General features: G+C 34.3%; 2 protein-coding genes across 3 annotated transcripts in view; one reads left to right on the top strand and one right to left on the bottom strand.

Annotated features, from left to right (window-relative positions):
- The window catches only part of LOC126852635 (glutamate-gated chloride channel), a 70,002-nt gene that overhangs the window by 41,835 nt on the left and 10,814 nt on the right, over nucleotides 1–17,353 (bottom strand). The window contains exon 1 of one of the 2 annotated variants that reach the window (XM_050597616.1): nucleotides 15,184–15,204. The exons of the other annotated variant lie outside the window; for it this stretch is intronic. The gene's annotated coding sequence lies outside the window, so the exon portion shown is untranslated. Of the gene's footprint in view, nucleotides 1–15,183; nucleotides 15,205–17,353 lie in introns of those variants that run through there. 2 annotated transcript variants of the gene reach the window in all.
- Nucleotides 2,224–16,440, top strand: LOC126852949 (uncharacterized). Its single transcript, XM_050598248.1, is given in 18 exon segments — nucleotides 2,224–2,914; nucleotides 3,089–3,423; nucleotides 3,425–3,462; nucleotides 4,003–4,199; nucleotides 4,499–4,700; nucleotides 5,036–5,198; nucleotides 5,552–5,800; nucleotides 6,056–6,271; nucleotides 7,642–7,745; nucleotides 10,505–10,719; nucleotides 11,021–11,264; nucleotides 11,744–11,980; nucleotides 12,070–12,266; nucleotides 12,567–12,768; nucleotides 13,146–13,308; nucleotides 13,706–13,954; nucleotides 14,255–14,470; nucleotides 15,728–16,440. Coding segments are annotated over 18 exon segments (3,546 nt in total). The 5' UTR covers nucleotides 2,224–2,703; the 3' UTR covers nucleotides 15,836–16,440.

Genomic DNA, 17,353 nt, shown 5'->3' with positions numbered 1-17,353 from the left:
AAAATAAACAAATTTTCTTTTTTCTGTTTAGTATTATCTCCTTCCTCTCCGCTTGCAAAAACATCGAGACTCCTGAAAGTAAATGATCCCGAGCGAGCAGGAATGTAATGAAATTTCTTCATCTCTAATTATTTTATTATTTATTTGTACACGATCGATTAGTCATCAACTTTGCGTCGATTAGCAATAATAAAAAAAAAAAAGAAGTCACAGAACTTTGACGTATTTATCGTATAATCACGATTAGGAACTATTGATGATTATTAACAATTAGTGATTATTTATGTTTTTATTATTCCTCTATATGTGTCGATTGTACTTATCGCAGCAATTTCAAGTGAGCCAAAAACCACTTGAGATTTTTGACGCCTTTAAGTGGAACATGAGTACTTGTGCTAAGTCACTCGCCATTGGGTCTGACAAAACCGCTATAAAACAGCATTCTCCCCGGAAAGTTTTACAAACGAAGTGTATTCAATCAAGTGCATATAATGTCATAATGACTTCAACTTCATGAATCGATATTTTCGTGACACTAGAAGACTAACAGTTGTGTATTTTTTTGACGCCATTTCTGTATTTGATTTTTATTATAAATATATTCTTATTTGTGCTACAAAGGAGAGCAAACAGACGAATAGTTTTTCAGTGCGTAAAGAGAGGACTTTTCGATCTGAAGAAAATACGTGTCGATAGGAAGATTGTCGAATCTCTACGAAACGCTTTTATACGATATTTGATCGCGCTTAATGGTAAGTGTGTTTTGTCCCAATTTGACACAGAGTGTTACGCGAATAATATATTGTGCGCGCGTTGCCCTCAATTGTGGCCTTATGTATCGAATAGCGTGATAGGTAGAATTGACGTCAATGCGGAATCCTTTTTGTGATATACTTTGTTACTTCATCATTATTCTTTTCTACTGTATCTGTAAGTACGCGCGTTACAACAATTCATAATTAAAGACTGTCATTTTTCTCCGACAAAAAAGAAAAAAAAAAAAAAATGCACGGTAGGGTAAAACTTACGCGGCAAAAGTTGCTTCATCAGGCGTTTCCTGCATTCGGAACTTGTAATAACAAACCTGTCGTGCCACGAAGAGCGGCCACAGGGTGAAATATGACCTATTTTCGTATACTCTCCGGATTGAAAGTATTTCCGACGTCTGAGGGTTAAGCTAAGGCGGGAAATGTCGGATCGAACGCTCGCGTTTGCGAGGGAAGGTGAAAAACGGGGGGCGTCCGGGCTCGTCGTCATCATCGTCGTCGTGCTATAACGTGGGCTGACGTGTGTCGATATAGAGGCACCCGCGCGTGTTTCGGTCCAGCGGCACGGCCGCGCCAGGGTCTCCCTGGGACCATAACTCGATATCTCTCGGAAAATCCCCCTATCGTGCTTTACAGCCTATATAACGTCCGAATTGAATGCCAGCCTGAGACGTCGACCGCTTGTAAATATCATACAGCAATTCATTCGTTTTTAACCTTTTGACTGCAAAAACCTATATAAACATCCAACTAGACAAGAACTCTCTGAAAAATAATTAACGAAAACATATGAAATCTTGGAAAATTATAAAAGTCTAGCACAAATTGAAAAGTTGAATATCTTTTAAATTTAAAGAAATAAAAAAATTTTTTATTAATGTATGCTTGAATTAGAAAATAGAAATCTTTTTATTTTTACATTTGTCATTTTCAATTAAAACTTTTATCAAACTTCTACTTTTTTTCGTTAAATTATAAAAAAATGAAATTTTTTGAAAAAATTTATTTCCAGAATTTAAATGCTAGTTCTGAAAAAAAAAAAAAATCTCTTTGTGAACTGAAAGTGACAGGTATAAAGATAAAAATGCCCATTTTTTTATTTTAGATCAAGATTAGATCTTTCTTTCTTCCATATAATTATTCCGTACAGAATAGCATTATAATTCTGTTTCAATATTTTTTGCACACAGTTTTTTATCTTGATTTTTATTATTAAAAAAATTTATATTTAATACAAAATATATTTTTCTCTCAATTTCTTTAACTATAAATTTTTCACGATATTAAATGTATGTTATTTTTCTATTTGCTAAACTTCTATAATCTCTTAAATAAATATAAGCTTTGTATTATTAATTTATAACATTTTAAATTAATATAGAAATAATTAAAATTATGTATATTATGTTCTAGTTTTAATGCATTTGTTGAGAATTTCGAAAAAAAAAAAAAAAAAAAAGTTTTACGTGAACCAATCAACGAATTAATACTTCTATCGCAGAGAAATATATTCCCAAGTGGGAAGACTTTCCTCCACCGTATTTTAATCTCTTACTCAAGATTAAAATTTCAATGTTGGTCTTTCATTTTTCACAACTAGGACGTGTATATTAGGAAAAGTTCGACATCGCGCGCAAGCGCGGCAATCGTTTATTCGTGTGCCCGTGTGTGTGTCCGTCTTATAAATTCCACGCGTGGTTCCCGATATTTTTCCATCAGTCTAAAGTCTAAACTAATATTCCGAGTCATATATTTATCGAGTGACATAGTTTCGTATGTGCTCGTTGCTGCAAATAACCATTAGCATAACCGTACATACATTAAATGCCTTACATATATTAAATCAATAATATTGCGATATCATTCAGCGGCATCAGCTGCGACGAATATTTACGGATTTATTGCAGAACGACGAAGATTAAGATCCTGAAAAAGCATGATGCGTGCTAGATTTCTCACTTGCGAGATTAATAATTCGCATTTGTTATCGAAACATCGTGCAAAATCGACCGTGGCCCGTATAATGGAACATAGCGAAACGAAGAATATGAACAACGAACTGCAGTACATGCGGCCGACCAAGGATATTCCCGGACCGAAAGCGTTGCCCTTGCTTGGCAATTGGTTCAGATTCATACCATATATAGGTAAAATATCTCTCATCTCACTAATATAAGCTCGAGAACATTTTCTCTTAATTATTTTTTTATCTCTTTTCGTCTTTGAATTATTTTTTCCCATTCAGATTAAAGTAGAAAATTTAACGAAAATCGGATAAAACAAGATAATGTTAAGATAATCTAAAATAATATTAATGAGAGAGAATTACTTGACGGAACATAATTTTACATCTGCATATTACCTTGTCATCTATTCCAAAAAATATGCCAATTGTTTGAGCGCAATATCTTTTCTCGCTCCATTAATTCGAATAAAAAATGGTACAAGTGAATACGGTATGGCATACAATATGGCAACGCAATTTCGGATGTTGCGTGACCAATACGGCGATATCGTCAAATTGGACGGTATACTAGGTCGTCCAACGACTATCTTATTATTTTCTCCGGAACTATGCGAGAAGATGTATCGAGTAGAAGGCAAGTGGCCGATACGGATTAGCATGGAGAGTTTGCATTACTATCGCGAAAATAGAAAAAAACATCTACAACGATCAATTGGGCCTCGGAACAAGGTTGGTAGCGCGCTTTAAAAAAGAATTTACATTTTTTTTTTACACGCAACTGATTAATTTATTCACATATTTTTATTTTCACAGTCGGTTATATCATAAACTATAAGAATCATAAAATATCATAAAATATAAGAACGTAAAGTGTAAGTAATTTTGCGAAGCAATTTCTCAGTTTCTAAGACAAGATATCTTTATTTGTATTACAATTTATTTACAGATGATCCCGTAAATTATATCTTACTGAAGTGTTAGATTAATAACGCGATTAACTATATCCGGTTTTCGATTGATCGGAACACGATCGATATTTCGAAAATTCGTCAAAATTCGAGCTGACGAAGCAACCCTTGTCCGCGTCCAACGCACCCTCTCCCTCCATCACCCTCTTTTGCACTGGTCACTCTTGCCTGTCTCCTATACGGTCGATAGTTCCAGCAAGTATACAGAACCACGGAGATCAAACGCATATAGGTCCGCGTAAATTGCGTACGATGCACCGTCACCTCTCTCCCATTAAAAAAGGCTTTCTCCTACTTTTAGCCAGGGCAAAGCGTGGCACGACTTTCGCTCGAAAGTCAATCCGCACATGATGCAACTGCAAGCGATCGTGAAGTACGTCGCGCAAATCAGCCAAGTGGCCGACGAATTCGTGGAGAAGATGCGAACGCTACGGGATCCTAAAACCTTAGAGTTGCCCGAGGATTTTAAAAACGAATTGTACAAATGGGCCTTAGAATGTGAGTTTGTCAGATAGGGGTACTTTTTATGCTCCTCTTTGAAAATGGAGATAGAGCGTAGCGCGCGAACAAAATATATGTAAACATATAAAACTCGCTTGTAACAATAGAATTGATAAAGTAGTTTGCACTCGCAATTCACTTTGCAGCTCTGTAAATATACGAGTGGATCGCGATGCATTTGTAAACGATACCGACGAAAGCGTAGTATAGCTCAAAGTTAAAAATGCTCTCTCTCTCTCTCTCTCTCTAATATTAGCTTTGTCATCGAACAATAATCTGTCGTTATGTAATAACAGCAATATGTTCGATCGCGCTGGATTGTCGACTAGGGTGTTTAAAGTCTAATCTCGCCGCGGACTCGGAACAACAAATAATGATTAATTGCGTGCATAAAATGTTCGATCTTATGTATCGCTTGGATATTTTGCCATCTCTGTGGCGGCTGTATAATACGCGGAATCTCAAGGAGTTCTTCCGTGTGATAGATACGCTTAATGGGTAAATATTGAAACTTATACTCGTTATATTACACCACGTCAGCATATTACTCGCAAACTCCTGCGAATACGCCAACTTTTCATCGTCATTACCGTAATCCTCTATATATTTCTCTGGCGTTTTCGTGTCGCGAAAGCTGCGAGTACCTCGTTATCAATAATGAATCGTGTGCCGTTCGTAATTACTTTTTGTAGAATGACGATTAATAGTCCCATGTCATATCGCTGTTATAGTACGCGTTTTGTGCATGCGCTTCCTGCACATTAATGATGACGAGGTTTAAAGTCATCATGTTCGACTAAAAATCAATCATTATCATTGATGATCTCTTTCAGAATTGCCATTAAACACATCGATCAGGCTAAGATGAAGCTTGACGGAACAACGGATAATGACGCAAATTCGCATAATCGAAGTATATTGCAAAAACTTTTGCGTCTTGATAAACAAATAGCTCACGTCATGGCACTCGATATGTTGACAGCTGGTATTGATACGGTAAACATGAGAATCTTCAACATTTGTCGACAAACAAAATAATTTTAATTTTTCACCAATTATTCTTCGTGCAATAAATGAAATAATAAATCCTGACGAAAATAAAAAAATCTTCACCAATTTTTTTCTGCATAATAACAAACAAGTAAACATATTCTATATATTCATTTTTTCCAAGCGATTGTTGCAGTTTTTTTGTAAATATCCAGAACATTATATTTGTCAAAAAGAGTTGAAAAATTCTGCCTGCAATCGATATTCTAAAAATGAAATATTAACCTTGCAGAAATAATACGATATGTTGCTTAACGTAATCGCATTCGAGATTATGCAGAACTAATGATGTGTTACAGACCGGTAACACAGCCGGCGGACTGCTATATTATATCGCGAATAATCCGGAGAAACAAGAAAAGCTACGAGAAGAAGTATTGTCTGTATTACCGGACAAAACGTCACTTATTACATACGACATTCTACAACAGTTAAGATATGCCAAGGCCTGCGTCAAAGAAGCCCTTCGACTGTTTCCTGCCGCTATCGGCAATCTCAGAACTATGCCAACGGATGTTTGCATTGGAGGATACAAGATACCAGCAGGAGTATTTATTTTGTCGCTTTTATTTCTTAACATTTAATTACAAAAGATTTAAGATTTACCTTGTATCAATTTTTTTTTCAAATTCTCTTAATTCAAGATGAAAAAATTCGGAATGATCGTTCAACATTTTTGCCAAGAGAAATTTTATCTTAGATCGCGTATGAAAAGAATTTGCAAGAATAGTCTCTCTTGTCGAGCATGTCGCGCACTTTTCTGTAATAACGAAATTTTCTTTTGTTTTTTTCTATGTCACTAGATGAATGTTCTCGCCTGTCATGCATTGATTGCGATGGAGCCTACGCAGTTTCCGCGACCGCAAGAATACATTCCCGAGAGATGGTTACGAGGCAACACAGAGTTTCCATCAGCCCAGAAGGCGCATCCCTTTGCGTATATGCCCTTCGGATTTGGTCCTCGCACATGCGCCGGCCGACGATTCGCCGAAATGGAACTTGAGACATTGCTCTTGGCAGTTCGTAAACTTTTATTCTGCTGACTATTCGATTGCTCCCGAAATCCAGTCAGTCAATCAGAGACCCCCAAGATAACGAAATTTTTATTCGCATCATTTATCTTTATTTGAAGAATAATGGCGTCGATAAAAAATGTTTTTAAAATTTTTACGACTGTACCTACACATTTTTGCTTAAAGTTAAACCGTTTCGGACAAAAGTTCGATGACATACTTGAGCGACAATTGACAAGAGAAGTGAGATTTCATGTGAAACTATCATTCTGCAAGCGAATTAATCGTCTTTTTAACAAATCTATTTGCTTCTCCTTTTATTTTTTATATTTCTTTAAATCAATATATTTATTATTTTGCTTATATTATGAGTTTCATTCTCTTTTACTTTTATTGTTCAAGATTTATCGAGTAATGGAGAGAAAGTTAATACAAGCATCGGATATTTTGTTATTCTTATTGCATTTTACTTGTTCGTATGTTTTCATACACATACGCGTACTCATAGCCGGCCGGAGAATAAATGTAAACATCCTTTAAATGAATGTAGCGTGGAAAATTGATTTTTGTCGGATTGTTTCCAATACATTCCTTCTTTTTGCGCGGAAAACTACACTCTTCTTTCCAACAATGTTTTATTCATATATGCTAAGCGTAGATGTTTAATAAATTGAGAGGTTTAAACGCGCGCGCGAAAAAATATATCCTATGCAAAGATAATAACTGAAACGGGCAATGTGCTTGCATAATATGCAGATTCCCATGAAGCATCGGATTATGCGTGACTACGCATGGCAATGAAATGAAGACGATGTCACGCTCAAGTATCAGAATTTCCGAAAGACTAAATATTCTCGCAGATTCTCGTTCACGCCGTTATTCTCCTCGTAAAGAATTAAAGAGTATGATTCCGCAACTCGGCGCGACAAATTCATGTTAATATGCATATGTAATTTTTGCATCACAAATAGCTATTTTCAACTCTAATTAAAACTTGTATAAATATTTGTTTCTGAAATATTTCTTAAATTTGCCTTTAAATATATTTCAAATTTATACATATTTCTCGAACGCACGTCTATACGAATCGTGCATACTTAAATATTTCATTTTATTTTTATTGTTGAACAGTTTTGTGAGTAATAGTAAGTTTGATTTTTCGCAAAGTTTTGCAACAGAAATTAAAAGCAATCTCCTAGCGAGTATTATGACTTTCGGAATCACACTTTTCAATTAAATCGCTGATTCTCGAGATGGTGGGTTCTCGGGCGGAAAAGTACGAGAAAACGCCTTGCTTGCACTACCCTTCCAATCATTTTCGTCGCACGCGGCAAGCAGCAAAAGGAACATACTAAAAGCGCGTTTGTTTTATCTAGGTCATACGAAATTTCCGGATCGAATGGCATCACGAACCGCTGAAGTACGAAATGCGATATATAAACACGATCGAGTCGCCGATGCGATTCAAGCTCATCGATTTGTAAATCGTCTCAAATCTACTACATTCGATTCTCACTTCGTATTTCTCAATCAGAATCATCGTCTTTCTTAATGTTGTGCCATTTTTTTTAAATTATAAATGATAGTATATAAATAACGCTACAATCGCGCTTGCGAGCATCCCAAGGAGCCGACCGAGATAAAGGAAACATTGTATATATGACTGTGTCATTCTTAAAATTTTAATCTACGCCCAAAGGCGACGCAAAAAGGATGACATTTCACTAGAATTTACCGTAGACTCTTTTTAGAGAGCTCGTATTTAAATGGTGCAAAAATAGCAGAGAAATATAAAGTCATAAATTTTACATAAGTGGAAATTTTTATTTTCCTAAATATTAAAATTTATTTATTTTATATACTTAATTTATTTTAAATTTATTTAAAATAGCTTTGGAAAAGATATATTTCTTATACATGTTACTGTAAAATGTTAAAAGAATAATAAAAAAAATATTTAATAATAAATGCCGTTTTATTTTATTAAGTACCTATCGTTCGTAAATGATGTCACTAATAAATTGAATAATATCTTTGTTATTGAAGTAAATAATTTGCGATGTAAAATATAATGTGTATACAAGGCTACATACAAAGCCATAAATTGCCATTATTTAGGTGCGCGCAATTCGATCTAACGTTGTTACGACGCTAATTTCATCATATGTGCCATTTAGCTTCATTCAATATTAATTCAATATTAATTTATTAATATAAACCACAATACATATATAAAAATAAATATATATATGTAATTATATATATATATATATATATATATATATATATATATTAATTATATATATATTAATTATATATATAATATATACTATATATATAATTATTATCTGCAAAAAATGAATTTTCTCTCCGAGAAATTCGTATGCAACGATACTAAAAATACATTCAGTATTAACTTTTAAATACACGCGATAATTTTTCAAAAAGAAAAGACACACTAACATTCATCTCCTATGACATTTCCATTATTATTGAGATTTGATATCGTATTAAGACGCAGTGCAAATATAATTTATAATGAAAATATTTAGTATTTATGTTGTTTCTTATCTTTTATAATATCTATATTCAAAAATTCAATTATTTACTTTGTATGCATTGATAGAAAAGAAAAATAAGAAAAAGAAAAAATCTGCTTCGATATTACTAAAAAAAAACTTAGATTTCCGTCTCTCTCTCTCTCTCTCTCTCTTTCTCAGTGGTTAATTTCGATATTCTCTACAATTTTTAAATCAATCTAAACTTATATTAAGTTTAGTCACAAACCGGCAAATAAATAGATTGTCGTAAAAAGCTTCTCTCCTTTTCAGTTAATATTTCTATCATAATAATTATATGACAGCCTGTGAGAGAAATAATTTTGCGTTTTATTTAAGCTTAGCTATGTTTATGACTATTAACTTCTTCTAATAAAATTCTTTTAGTATTTTTCAAGAGTTTTTAGAAATTTTCTCTCTCTCTCTCTCTCCTACTATTTTTCCTTCTTTCTCTCTTTCTCTCTCTGTCTCTAACTTTGTTTTTTCCTCTCCGTTCAATTGCGAAAGTGTCGAGACTCATGAACGTAAACAATCGAGAACGAATAGAAATGTAACGAACTTGTCCGTTTCTAATTGTTTACCTACTGTACAGAATCGATCAGTCACCCCGATTAGCTAGTGCTATTAACAACTTTATTCTATCAGACTAGAAATTTTCAACATTCGTTGCAATCGCGGTAAGTATAATTCGCGTTATATTTTTCTGTATGAGCCGATCGCACTTACTTCTATTATTTTCATCGTATTAAGTGACGAAACCCTCGAGAGTCCTATGTTTGCAGTACGGGCGCAATTGTATCGAGCAAACACATCATTCGCTACTTAATCATACAAAGTTATTGAGTATTGCCCTCGCAAAATATTACTGCGGTAATAAAAAATTATATCGTGCAAACATTATTGCACCTTATATTCTTAATATACACTGAACGTCACATTTTTATTATAAAAATCCTAAAGCAATTCTAGTTCGATACGGAAAAGATCCCGATCGGAAGAGACATCGAAGATCGTCCAATTTACTTTAGAAAGAAAATACACGGATTCAAAGGATTTTAGTAAAAGATTGTGCTGCATTTCAAATGTGTGCTTTGTTCCAATTTGATACAGTGTTACACGAGTGTATAATACATCACGCAAATGTTTTCAATTCTGTATTTCAATGCTAATTTTTCTCGTACGATAAAGGCAAAACAAAAGCGAAATTTAAAATTAATTTCATCCGTTGTGTGATGCAATGCATATATTTTGTATTCAATTTCGCGCACATTCATGTCACGCTTTTATAGAATCCGAGAAACTTTTATGAACCTGACAATGTCAAATCATCATCTTTTTGTTCTCTTTTTCTGTGTTCAATACGTTACTGTCAATAATAAATGAGTATTTGCAATAAATCAATTGTTTATTAACAGTACTTGCTAAAATATTGTTTTAAAGCATTCGACAAAAATCTGCAAACTTAAATTCCACGTTTCGCATGATATTTTTCACTAGTCTAAATTAATATTCCGAGCGACATATTTATCGAGCGACACAGTTTCATATATATTTCTCGCTATGTAAATGATGACGTAAACGTAACCGCATGTATTGAAGGCGTTGAATTGATAATCTTATAAAATCGTTCAGCAAATACTATGGATATTTTGCAGAATGATCAAGGAGATATCCGATAAAGTATGATGCATGCTAGATCTCTCATTTGCGAGACCAATCGCTTGTATTTGTTATCGAGATTACCTCACGTAAGATTGGCGGCGGCTTGTCCTGTCAAACATAATGGAACGAAGAATGCAAATAACGAACTGCAGCATGCGCTGCCGACCAAGGATATTCCCGGACCGAAAGCGTTGCCCTTGCTTGGCAATTGGTTCAGATTCATACCATATATAGGTAAGAGATCTTTCCTCTCATCGCGAGTTTGAAAAATTTTTCATTATTACTTTGCTTATTCTGAATTAAACATGAGATAGTAAAATGGAATAAAATGTGACTCTGCATATAATTATATCAAATAACGAGCAATTTGTAATATACAATATAATCGGGCATCTGCATATATTACTTTGTTATTTATTAAAGTTATGTCTTGAAATATAAGATTAATAAATATGTTGATTGTTTAAACGCGATTTATTCCCCGCTCTCTTAACTTATAATTATAATTTATAAATGCATATAAAAAATGATGCAGGTGAATATGGTATGTATGATGTGGCAACGCAACTGCGGATTCTGCGTGATCGTTACGGTGATATCGTCAAACTGGACGGCGTAATGAATCGTCGAGATTGCATTTTATTATTCTCATCGAAACTATGCGAGAAGATGTATCGAGTGGAAGGCATTTGGCCGATGCGAATTGGCATGGAGTGTCTACATCACTACCGCAAAAATAGGGAACACATTTACGATAAGCAATACGGTCTCCCAACAAGGTCAGTGTAACGCGTTTAAAAAAAATAAAATTATATAAAAAAAAATTTTAATTTTTCAAATATCATTATTTTTGTCCGTTTTTCTTCACTCTCATAGTTATCAAAAAATATATGTAATAAAAATTTAAAAAATCTCAAACTCAAAATAATATCTACTAAACATATTATTTAGTGAAAATATATTTTAAAATCCTTAAATAAATTATTCAGAAGGAGATCATAAATGAGTGAGCGGATATTTTTTTATACTCTACGTATAAAAAAAATCCTGTAATTTCACTTTAATTGCTTTTATTCTCGCTGACTCTATTATCACAATACTGAAAAATCTGCAGTAATTTTGCGAAATAAGCTTCTCAACTTTCGAGAGGCAATATCTTTATTTAAGTCCTCAACGAGAATTATCTGATACGGCCAATTCTGGAAGTTACGTCTTGTTGAAATATTAGATTAATAACGCTATTACGGATTTCAGTTAGTACGGATAAACACAGGCATTCTCGATGTGATCGATATATCAAAGGTCAAACACGAACGCCGTCATTGGTACAAAAATTCGTGAAAATACGGGAAACACGAGCTGTCGAAACAAAAGATTCTTGTTTTCGTCCTCGTCCTAATTCTCTTTCTCCCACTATTTTTCTATCTATTTATCTTGTTAGTCTTTCCTATCTGTGTTTTACGATCGAGTCTACCGAGTATATACAAACTGCCACGTAGGTCTAACGCATAGATCTATATGTAAATTGCAAACAATATACATTATCTGTCTTTTGCTACTATAAAAAATCTCTATTATTTTTAGTCAAGGTAAATTGTGGCATGACTTTCGTTCAAAAGTTAATCCGCACATGATGCAACCACAAGCGATCAAAGCGCATGTTACGCAGATCAGCGATATAAGCAGCGAGTTCGTGAAGAAGATGCGAGCGTTGCGAGATCCTGAAACCCTGCAGTTGCCGATCAATTTTAGAAACGAATTGTATAAATGGGCTTTAGAATGTAAGTATGTATGTGTATAAAACGAATCGTATAATGAAGTACCAGATGTTTTATGAAAATAAAAAAAAAAGAGAGAGAGAGAGAACCGCGTAAAAATGCAATATGCATATAATAATTCACAAACAAATACACACACATTTATAATAAAATAAATAAAATAGTTTGTATTCTCAATTCAATAGGCAGCTCTGTAAATTAAAGTGCACAGCACATTTTTAAACGAAATAGTAAGGGTAGTTAAAAGTTAAAAAATTCATCACTCTCTATTCTAATATAAATCATTCATTATATAATTAATAGCAATATGTTCGATCGCGCTGGATTGCCGACTAGCATGCTTAAAGTCTAATCTCACCGCGGATTCGGAACCGCAAATAATGATTAATTGCGTGCACGACATATTCGATCTCGCGTATCGCTTGGAGATTCTACCGTCTCTATGGAAGATTTACAATACGCGAAATCTCAAGAAGTTCTTCCGTGTACAAGATACACTTAATGGGTAAATATTGAAACTTATATCCGTTAGCGTACTAAGTTAGCGTATTATTCGACAACTTGACTTTTCATCGTCATTATCGTGATCTTCGACATATTTCTCCGGTAACTTTTGATCGCTAGTAGCTGCGAGCAATTCGTCGCCAATAATGTACTGTGTATGTATGTGTGTAATTCCACGTTAATTACTTGTTGTGAAATAAATGTTCAAAAATGTTCTACGGTATTCCACAGATATTTATGCACTTCATGCTTATACATAATCCCTCCTGCGTATTAACAAGAAGAAATTTTTAAAAAAATGCGCGATGCAATGTCTCCGTTATACTCGACAGCGCATTCTTCTAGAATTTGTACATTTTCACTTATGATCTCTTTTAGAATAGCCAGTAAATACATCGAGCAGGCTAAATCGAAGCTCCGCGAAACAACGGACAATGACGCGAATCTGGATAACCAGAGTGTCCTAGAGAAACTTTTACGCCTTGACAAACAAACGGCTCACGTAATGGCGCTCGATATGTTGACGGCTGGTATTGATACGGTGAGTGAACGAGCGTGATTCAAACTTCCGACATTCGTCGACTATCAAAACATGTATAACAGCTCGACCTTGCATAAACGATTTTTACTCCGAAAAATTGTATTATAATAAAATTGAAATCATTCCTAAATAAAAGAGAGGGTTTCCTCAATTTTTATATAACCAACATCAAACTCATATATTCCACATAAATTAAAGTTTTTATTTTTTTATATTCCGTAGAGCTAGAATTCTTTGAAAAATGCATCAAGAAACGTGGAACTTTTTCTTTTCAGAGTGAGCTAGAATTTCACCCATTATGTAGAAATTTTTAAAATTAAATGCTAACTTCATAGGAACATGTTATATGATATCCTGCTTACACGATCGCATAAAATTAAGTAACGATCTGTTATAGACCGGTAGTGCAGCCGGCGCCATGCTGTATTACATCGCGAATAATCCAGAGAAACAGGAAAAATTGCGCGAAGAAGTAATGTCTCTGTTACCGAACAAAACATCATCCATTACGTATAAAATACTAAATCAGACAAGCTATACTAAGGCCTGCATCAAGGAATCTCTTCGACTGTTCCCGATTTTTATCGGCAATCTCAGAACCATGCAAACAGATGTTTGTATAGGAGGATACAAAATACCAGCAGGAGTACGTTCTATTGTTGCAATTTTTTTTTTCTTTTTTTTTCAGTTATAAAGTTAATGATTTTTTTTTTTCATCGTTATCTAATGTCTATGCATATTTTTGTCGAAATATTTAAAAAATTTGAAGATAGCTTTGAAAGTTTTATGAACAAAGAGACTTAGACATTTTTGCTATGAACAAAAAAAAATTGATTTTAAACTGCATAAAGAATTCGTGAGCAAAAATTTTGTCGAATAAATCAGGAAACATTCTCCGAATGTAACAAATAATTGCATTCTTTGATCTTTCTTTGTATGTCGTCAGTTTGATGTCATCGCCTGTCATTCACTAATCACGACCGAGTCTACGCAGTTTCCGCGACCGCACGAATATATTCCCGAGAGATGGTTGCGGGGCAACACGGAGTTTCCATCAGCCAAGCAGGCGCATCCCTTTGCATATATGCCTTTCGGATTTGGTCCTCGCAGCTGCGTCGGCCGACGATTCGCCGAAATGGAACTTCAGACATTGCTCTTGACAGTTAGTAAACTTTCGTCGTATTCAATTGCCCCCCCAAGATTTAGTCAGTCGAATCACGATAATTGAATTTCCATTCACGATAACGCGCCTTTCATTAGGAAGGTAACGACGCCAAACAAAAAAAATTAAATTTTATTACTCAAATTTTTGCGCGGTCAAGGTTAAAACGTTTCGGTAGAAATCCTGTAATGTACGTAAATCTCGGTTGATAAAATGAGGTTTAATTATTAATAAATTAACGATATTATGTTTTTATTACTAATAGATTTATCGCGCTTCTGTGTATTTTTACATTTCATTTGTTTGCTTAAATCAAAGAGAATGTTTACTTCTGCCCATATCAGAAACATAATTTTCTACATTATTTAAGATTTGTCGCGAAATAGAGCGAAAGGAATATTATAAATATCAAATATTCTGTTATTTTTATTGCATTTTACTTGTTTGCTCGTTTTCACGTACAAACGGCCAAAGCGAATGTAAATATTCTTTAAACGGGTTTAGCACGAAAAATCAATTTTTGTCCGTTTGTTTTGCAGTCACTCGTACGTCTTGTACACACGCAAACGACTCTACGCTCTTCTTTCCAACAATATTTTATTCATACACGCTAAGCGTAAAAATCCTTAATAAATTGAGATGTTTAAACAAAGCGCAGAAATATGTATATCGTACGCTAAGATAATAATAATAGAAACAGGTAGCATGCTTACACAATATGCAGATTCCCTTGGAGCATCGGACTATGCGTGACTGTGCACGGCAATAACGATGTCGCGCTCAAGTATAAATTACCGGAGGATTAAATATTCTCGCGGAGTCCCTCTCGTTGCTCTCCTCGTAAAAAATTGAAAATTATGATTACCTAACTCGGTTCGACGATTTAACGACATAACACGTATATATTTTGACAGAAATAACCATTTTCATTCTCGAGTTATACTCGTGCGGGTATTTGCCTTTGAGGAATATTGTTGAATTTTTGCATATATTTTTAATTTATATATTTTTTCAAATAACACATACATATAAACGTATTACGCGTATCCAAATATTTTATTAATGCGAAATATTCATTTTACACGCGAGTTGGATGTTTGATTTCGAAATCATGCTTTTCAATTGAATCTCTAATTCTCCACATAATTCTCAAGTGGAAAAGTCGCGAATATCATTCTTCTCAATCATTTCCGCGACAAACAGCATCAACGAGAAATCAACATATCAAAAATGCGTTTTTTTATTTTTTTTATCTAGGTTATACGAAATTTCTTAATCGAATGGCATCACGAACCACTTAAATACGAGAGTCTACTTGTAAACAGGCTTGCGTCGCCGATGCAATTCAAACTCATCGATTTGTAAAAGTCTCCCGGCGATCGATCCGCGCTCCGAGTTTCACGAAACGCCATCAGAATATCCATCGTCGTCTCGTGCAACATTTTTTTTTTAAATAATTACTGACGTTAGCACCGAAAATGTCGTTACAGTCACTGCACTTTGCGAGCGTCTGTTTCGAAAAAGGCAAGCGAGATGAAGAGGACGACATCATCAAAACCTAGTACAGTTCTTACAATTTTAATCTACCAACCAAGAGCATAAAATACAACATTTTACGGCAATTTTAGCGTGGAAGCTACAAATTTTTAGCAAGCATGTGGAAGAGCGGGTATGTATACTCGCGTCTCTCGACGGCGTACAAATTAACATTGATAAGATTGCTTATTTCATTAAATGTTCATGTGCAACAAAACGTTGACGTAATATCTCTTGTAAATTAAATAAAGTCATTGTTATATAGAGGGAAAGTGAATAATTTGCGTAAAACCTAAAATAGTCACAAGAGCCACAAATTGCCGTTACGTATTTACCGTGTACACGCGGTTCGATCGATCTAACGTCGTTACGACGTTAATTTCGTCATATGCCATTTAGTTTAATTATACCGCACGACACAGAATAACAGCATTCGCGGAACAAAGTTCCGGCGCTCTACCGGCCCGATCTATCGCAAATTAATTAATTCGGAAATTAATTTGAAATTCGTATATAATAACGTTTTCAAATACATCGGGATTCTAAAAAAAATCCGTGTACATAAGTATATATAAAAAGCAAGGAAATTATTTTTACAAAAATTCTGTTATACCGTCAGACTTTCACGTTTATCGCACAGAAAGATAAGGCATAATCAACGAAACAAATTTTAATACTAATTAAAGTTCCCTGTGTGATATATGGCCGCAATAAAACACAGCTGCACGCACGTCTGTCATCCTACAATAATTCCTTTACGTATCCTTTTCAGTTAGAACATTGCGCATATTGCAAAACCGAATACGTTACACAGAGATAATACATGTCCCGAAAAATAACTCGTGGAAAAAGCGAGCTCGGATAAAGTAAAATGCGGGGGAACGAGAATCTCAGCAAAAACGAAATAACTGCCGAGTTAAATTCGCGTATTAACTGCGTCATTGTTCGCGCACTTCATGCGATTATCGGTTTTTTAAAGGACTTCATTTTTTTTAAATACGTTATCACCAAATGTATAATTAATCAAGGCGCGCGTGGCTACCTTTAAATGTAACAAAAATATCTAAATCATTGCGTTTGCGTCAATGAATTAATGAAATAACATAAAATAACATTTGCGCAGTGAGTTAGGCAGGTGAATCGCGAACATCAATGATGACGTATTTTTCCAACGCGATAATTAATTTCGCGAACTGATTCAGAAATAAACTCCATCACGTTTTAATTCTCCGAATATCTGCAGCGCACGTACACAAACGTCCGTACATAGATTGCACTCGACAAATTTATTTACGAAACTATATCGAACAACGAAAATATTTTTAATAAACGAATCGATAATAATAT

The sequence above is a fragment of the Cataglyphis hispanica genome, chromosome 11 (assembly GCF_021464435.1).
Source record: "Cataglyphis hispanica isolate Lineage 1 chromosome 11, ULB_Chis1_1.0, whole genome shotgun sequence".
In the NCBI taxonomy this organism is placed as follows: domain Eukaryota; kingdom Metazoa; phylum Arthropoda; class Insecta; order Hymenoptera; family Formicidae; genus Cataglyphis; species Cataglyphis hispanica.
This window is presented reverse-complemented; position numbering and strand designations above follow the sequence as displayed.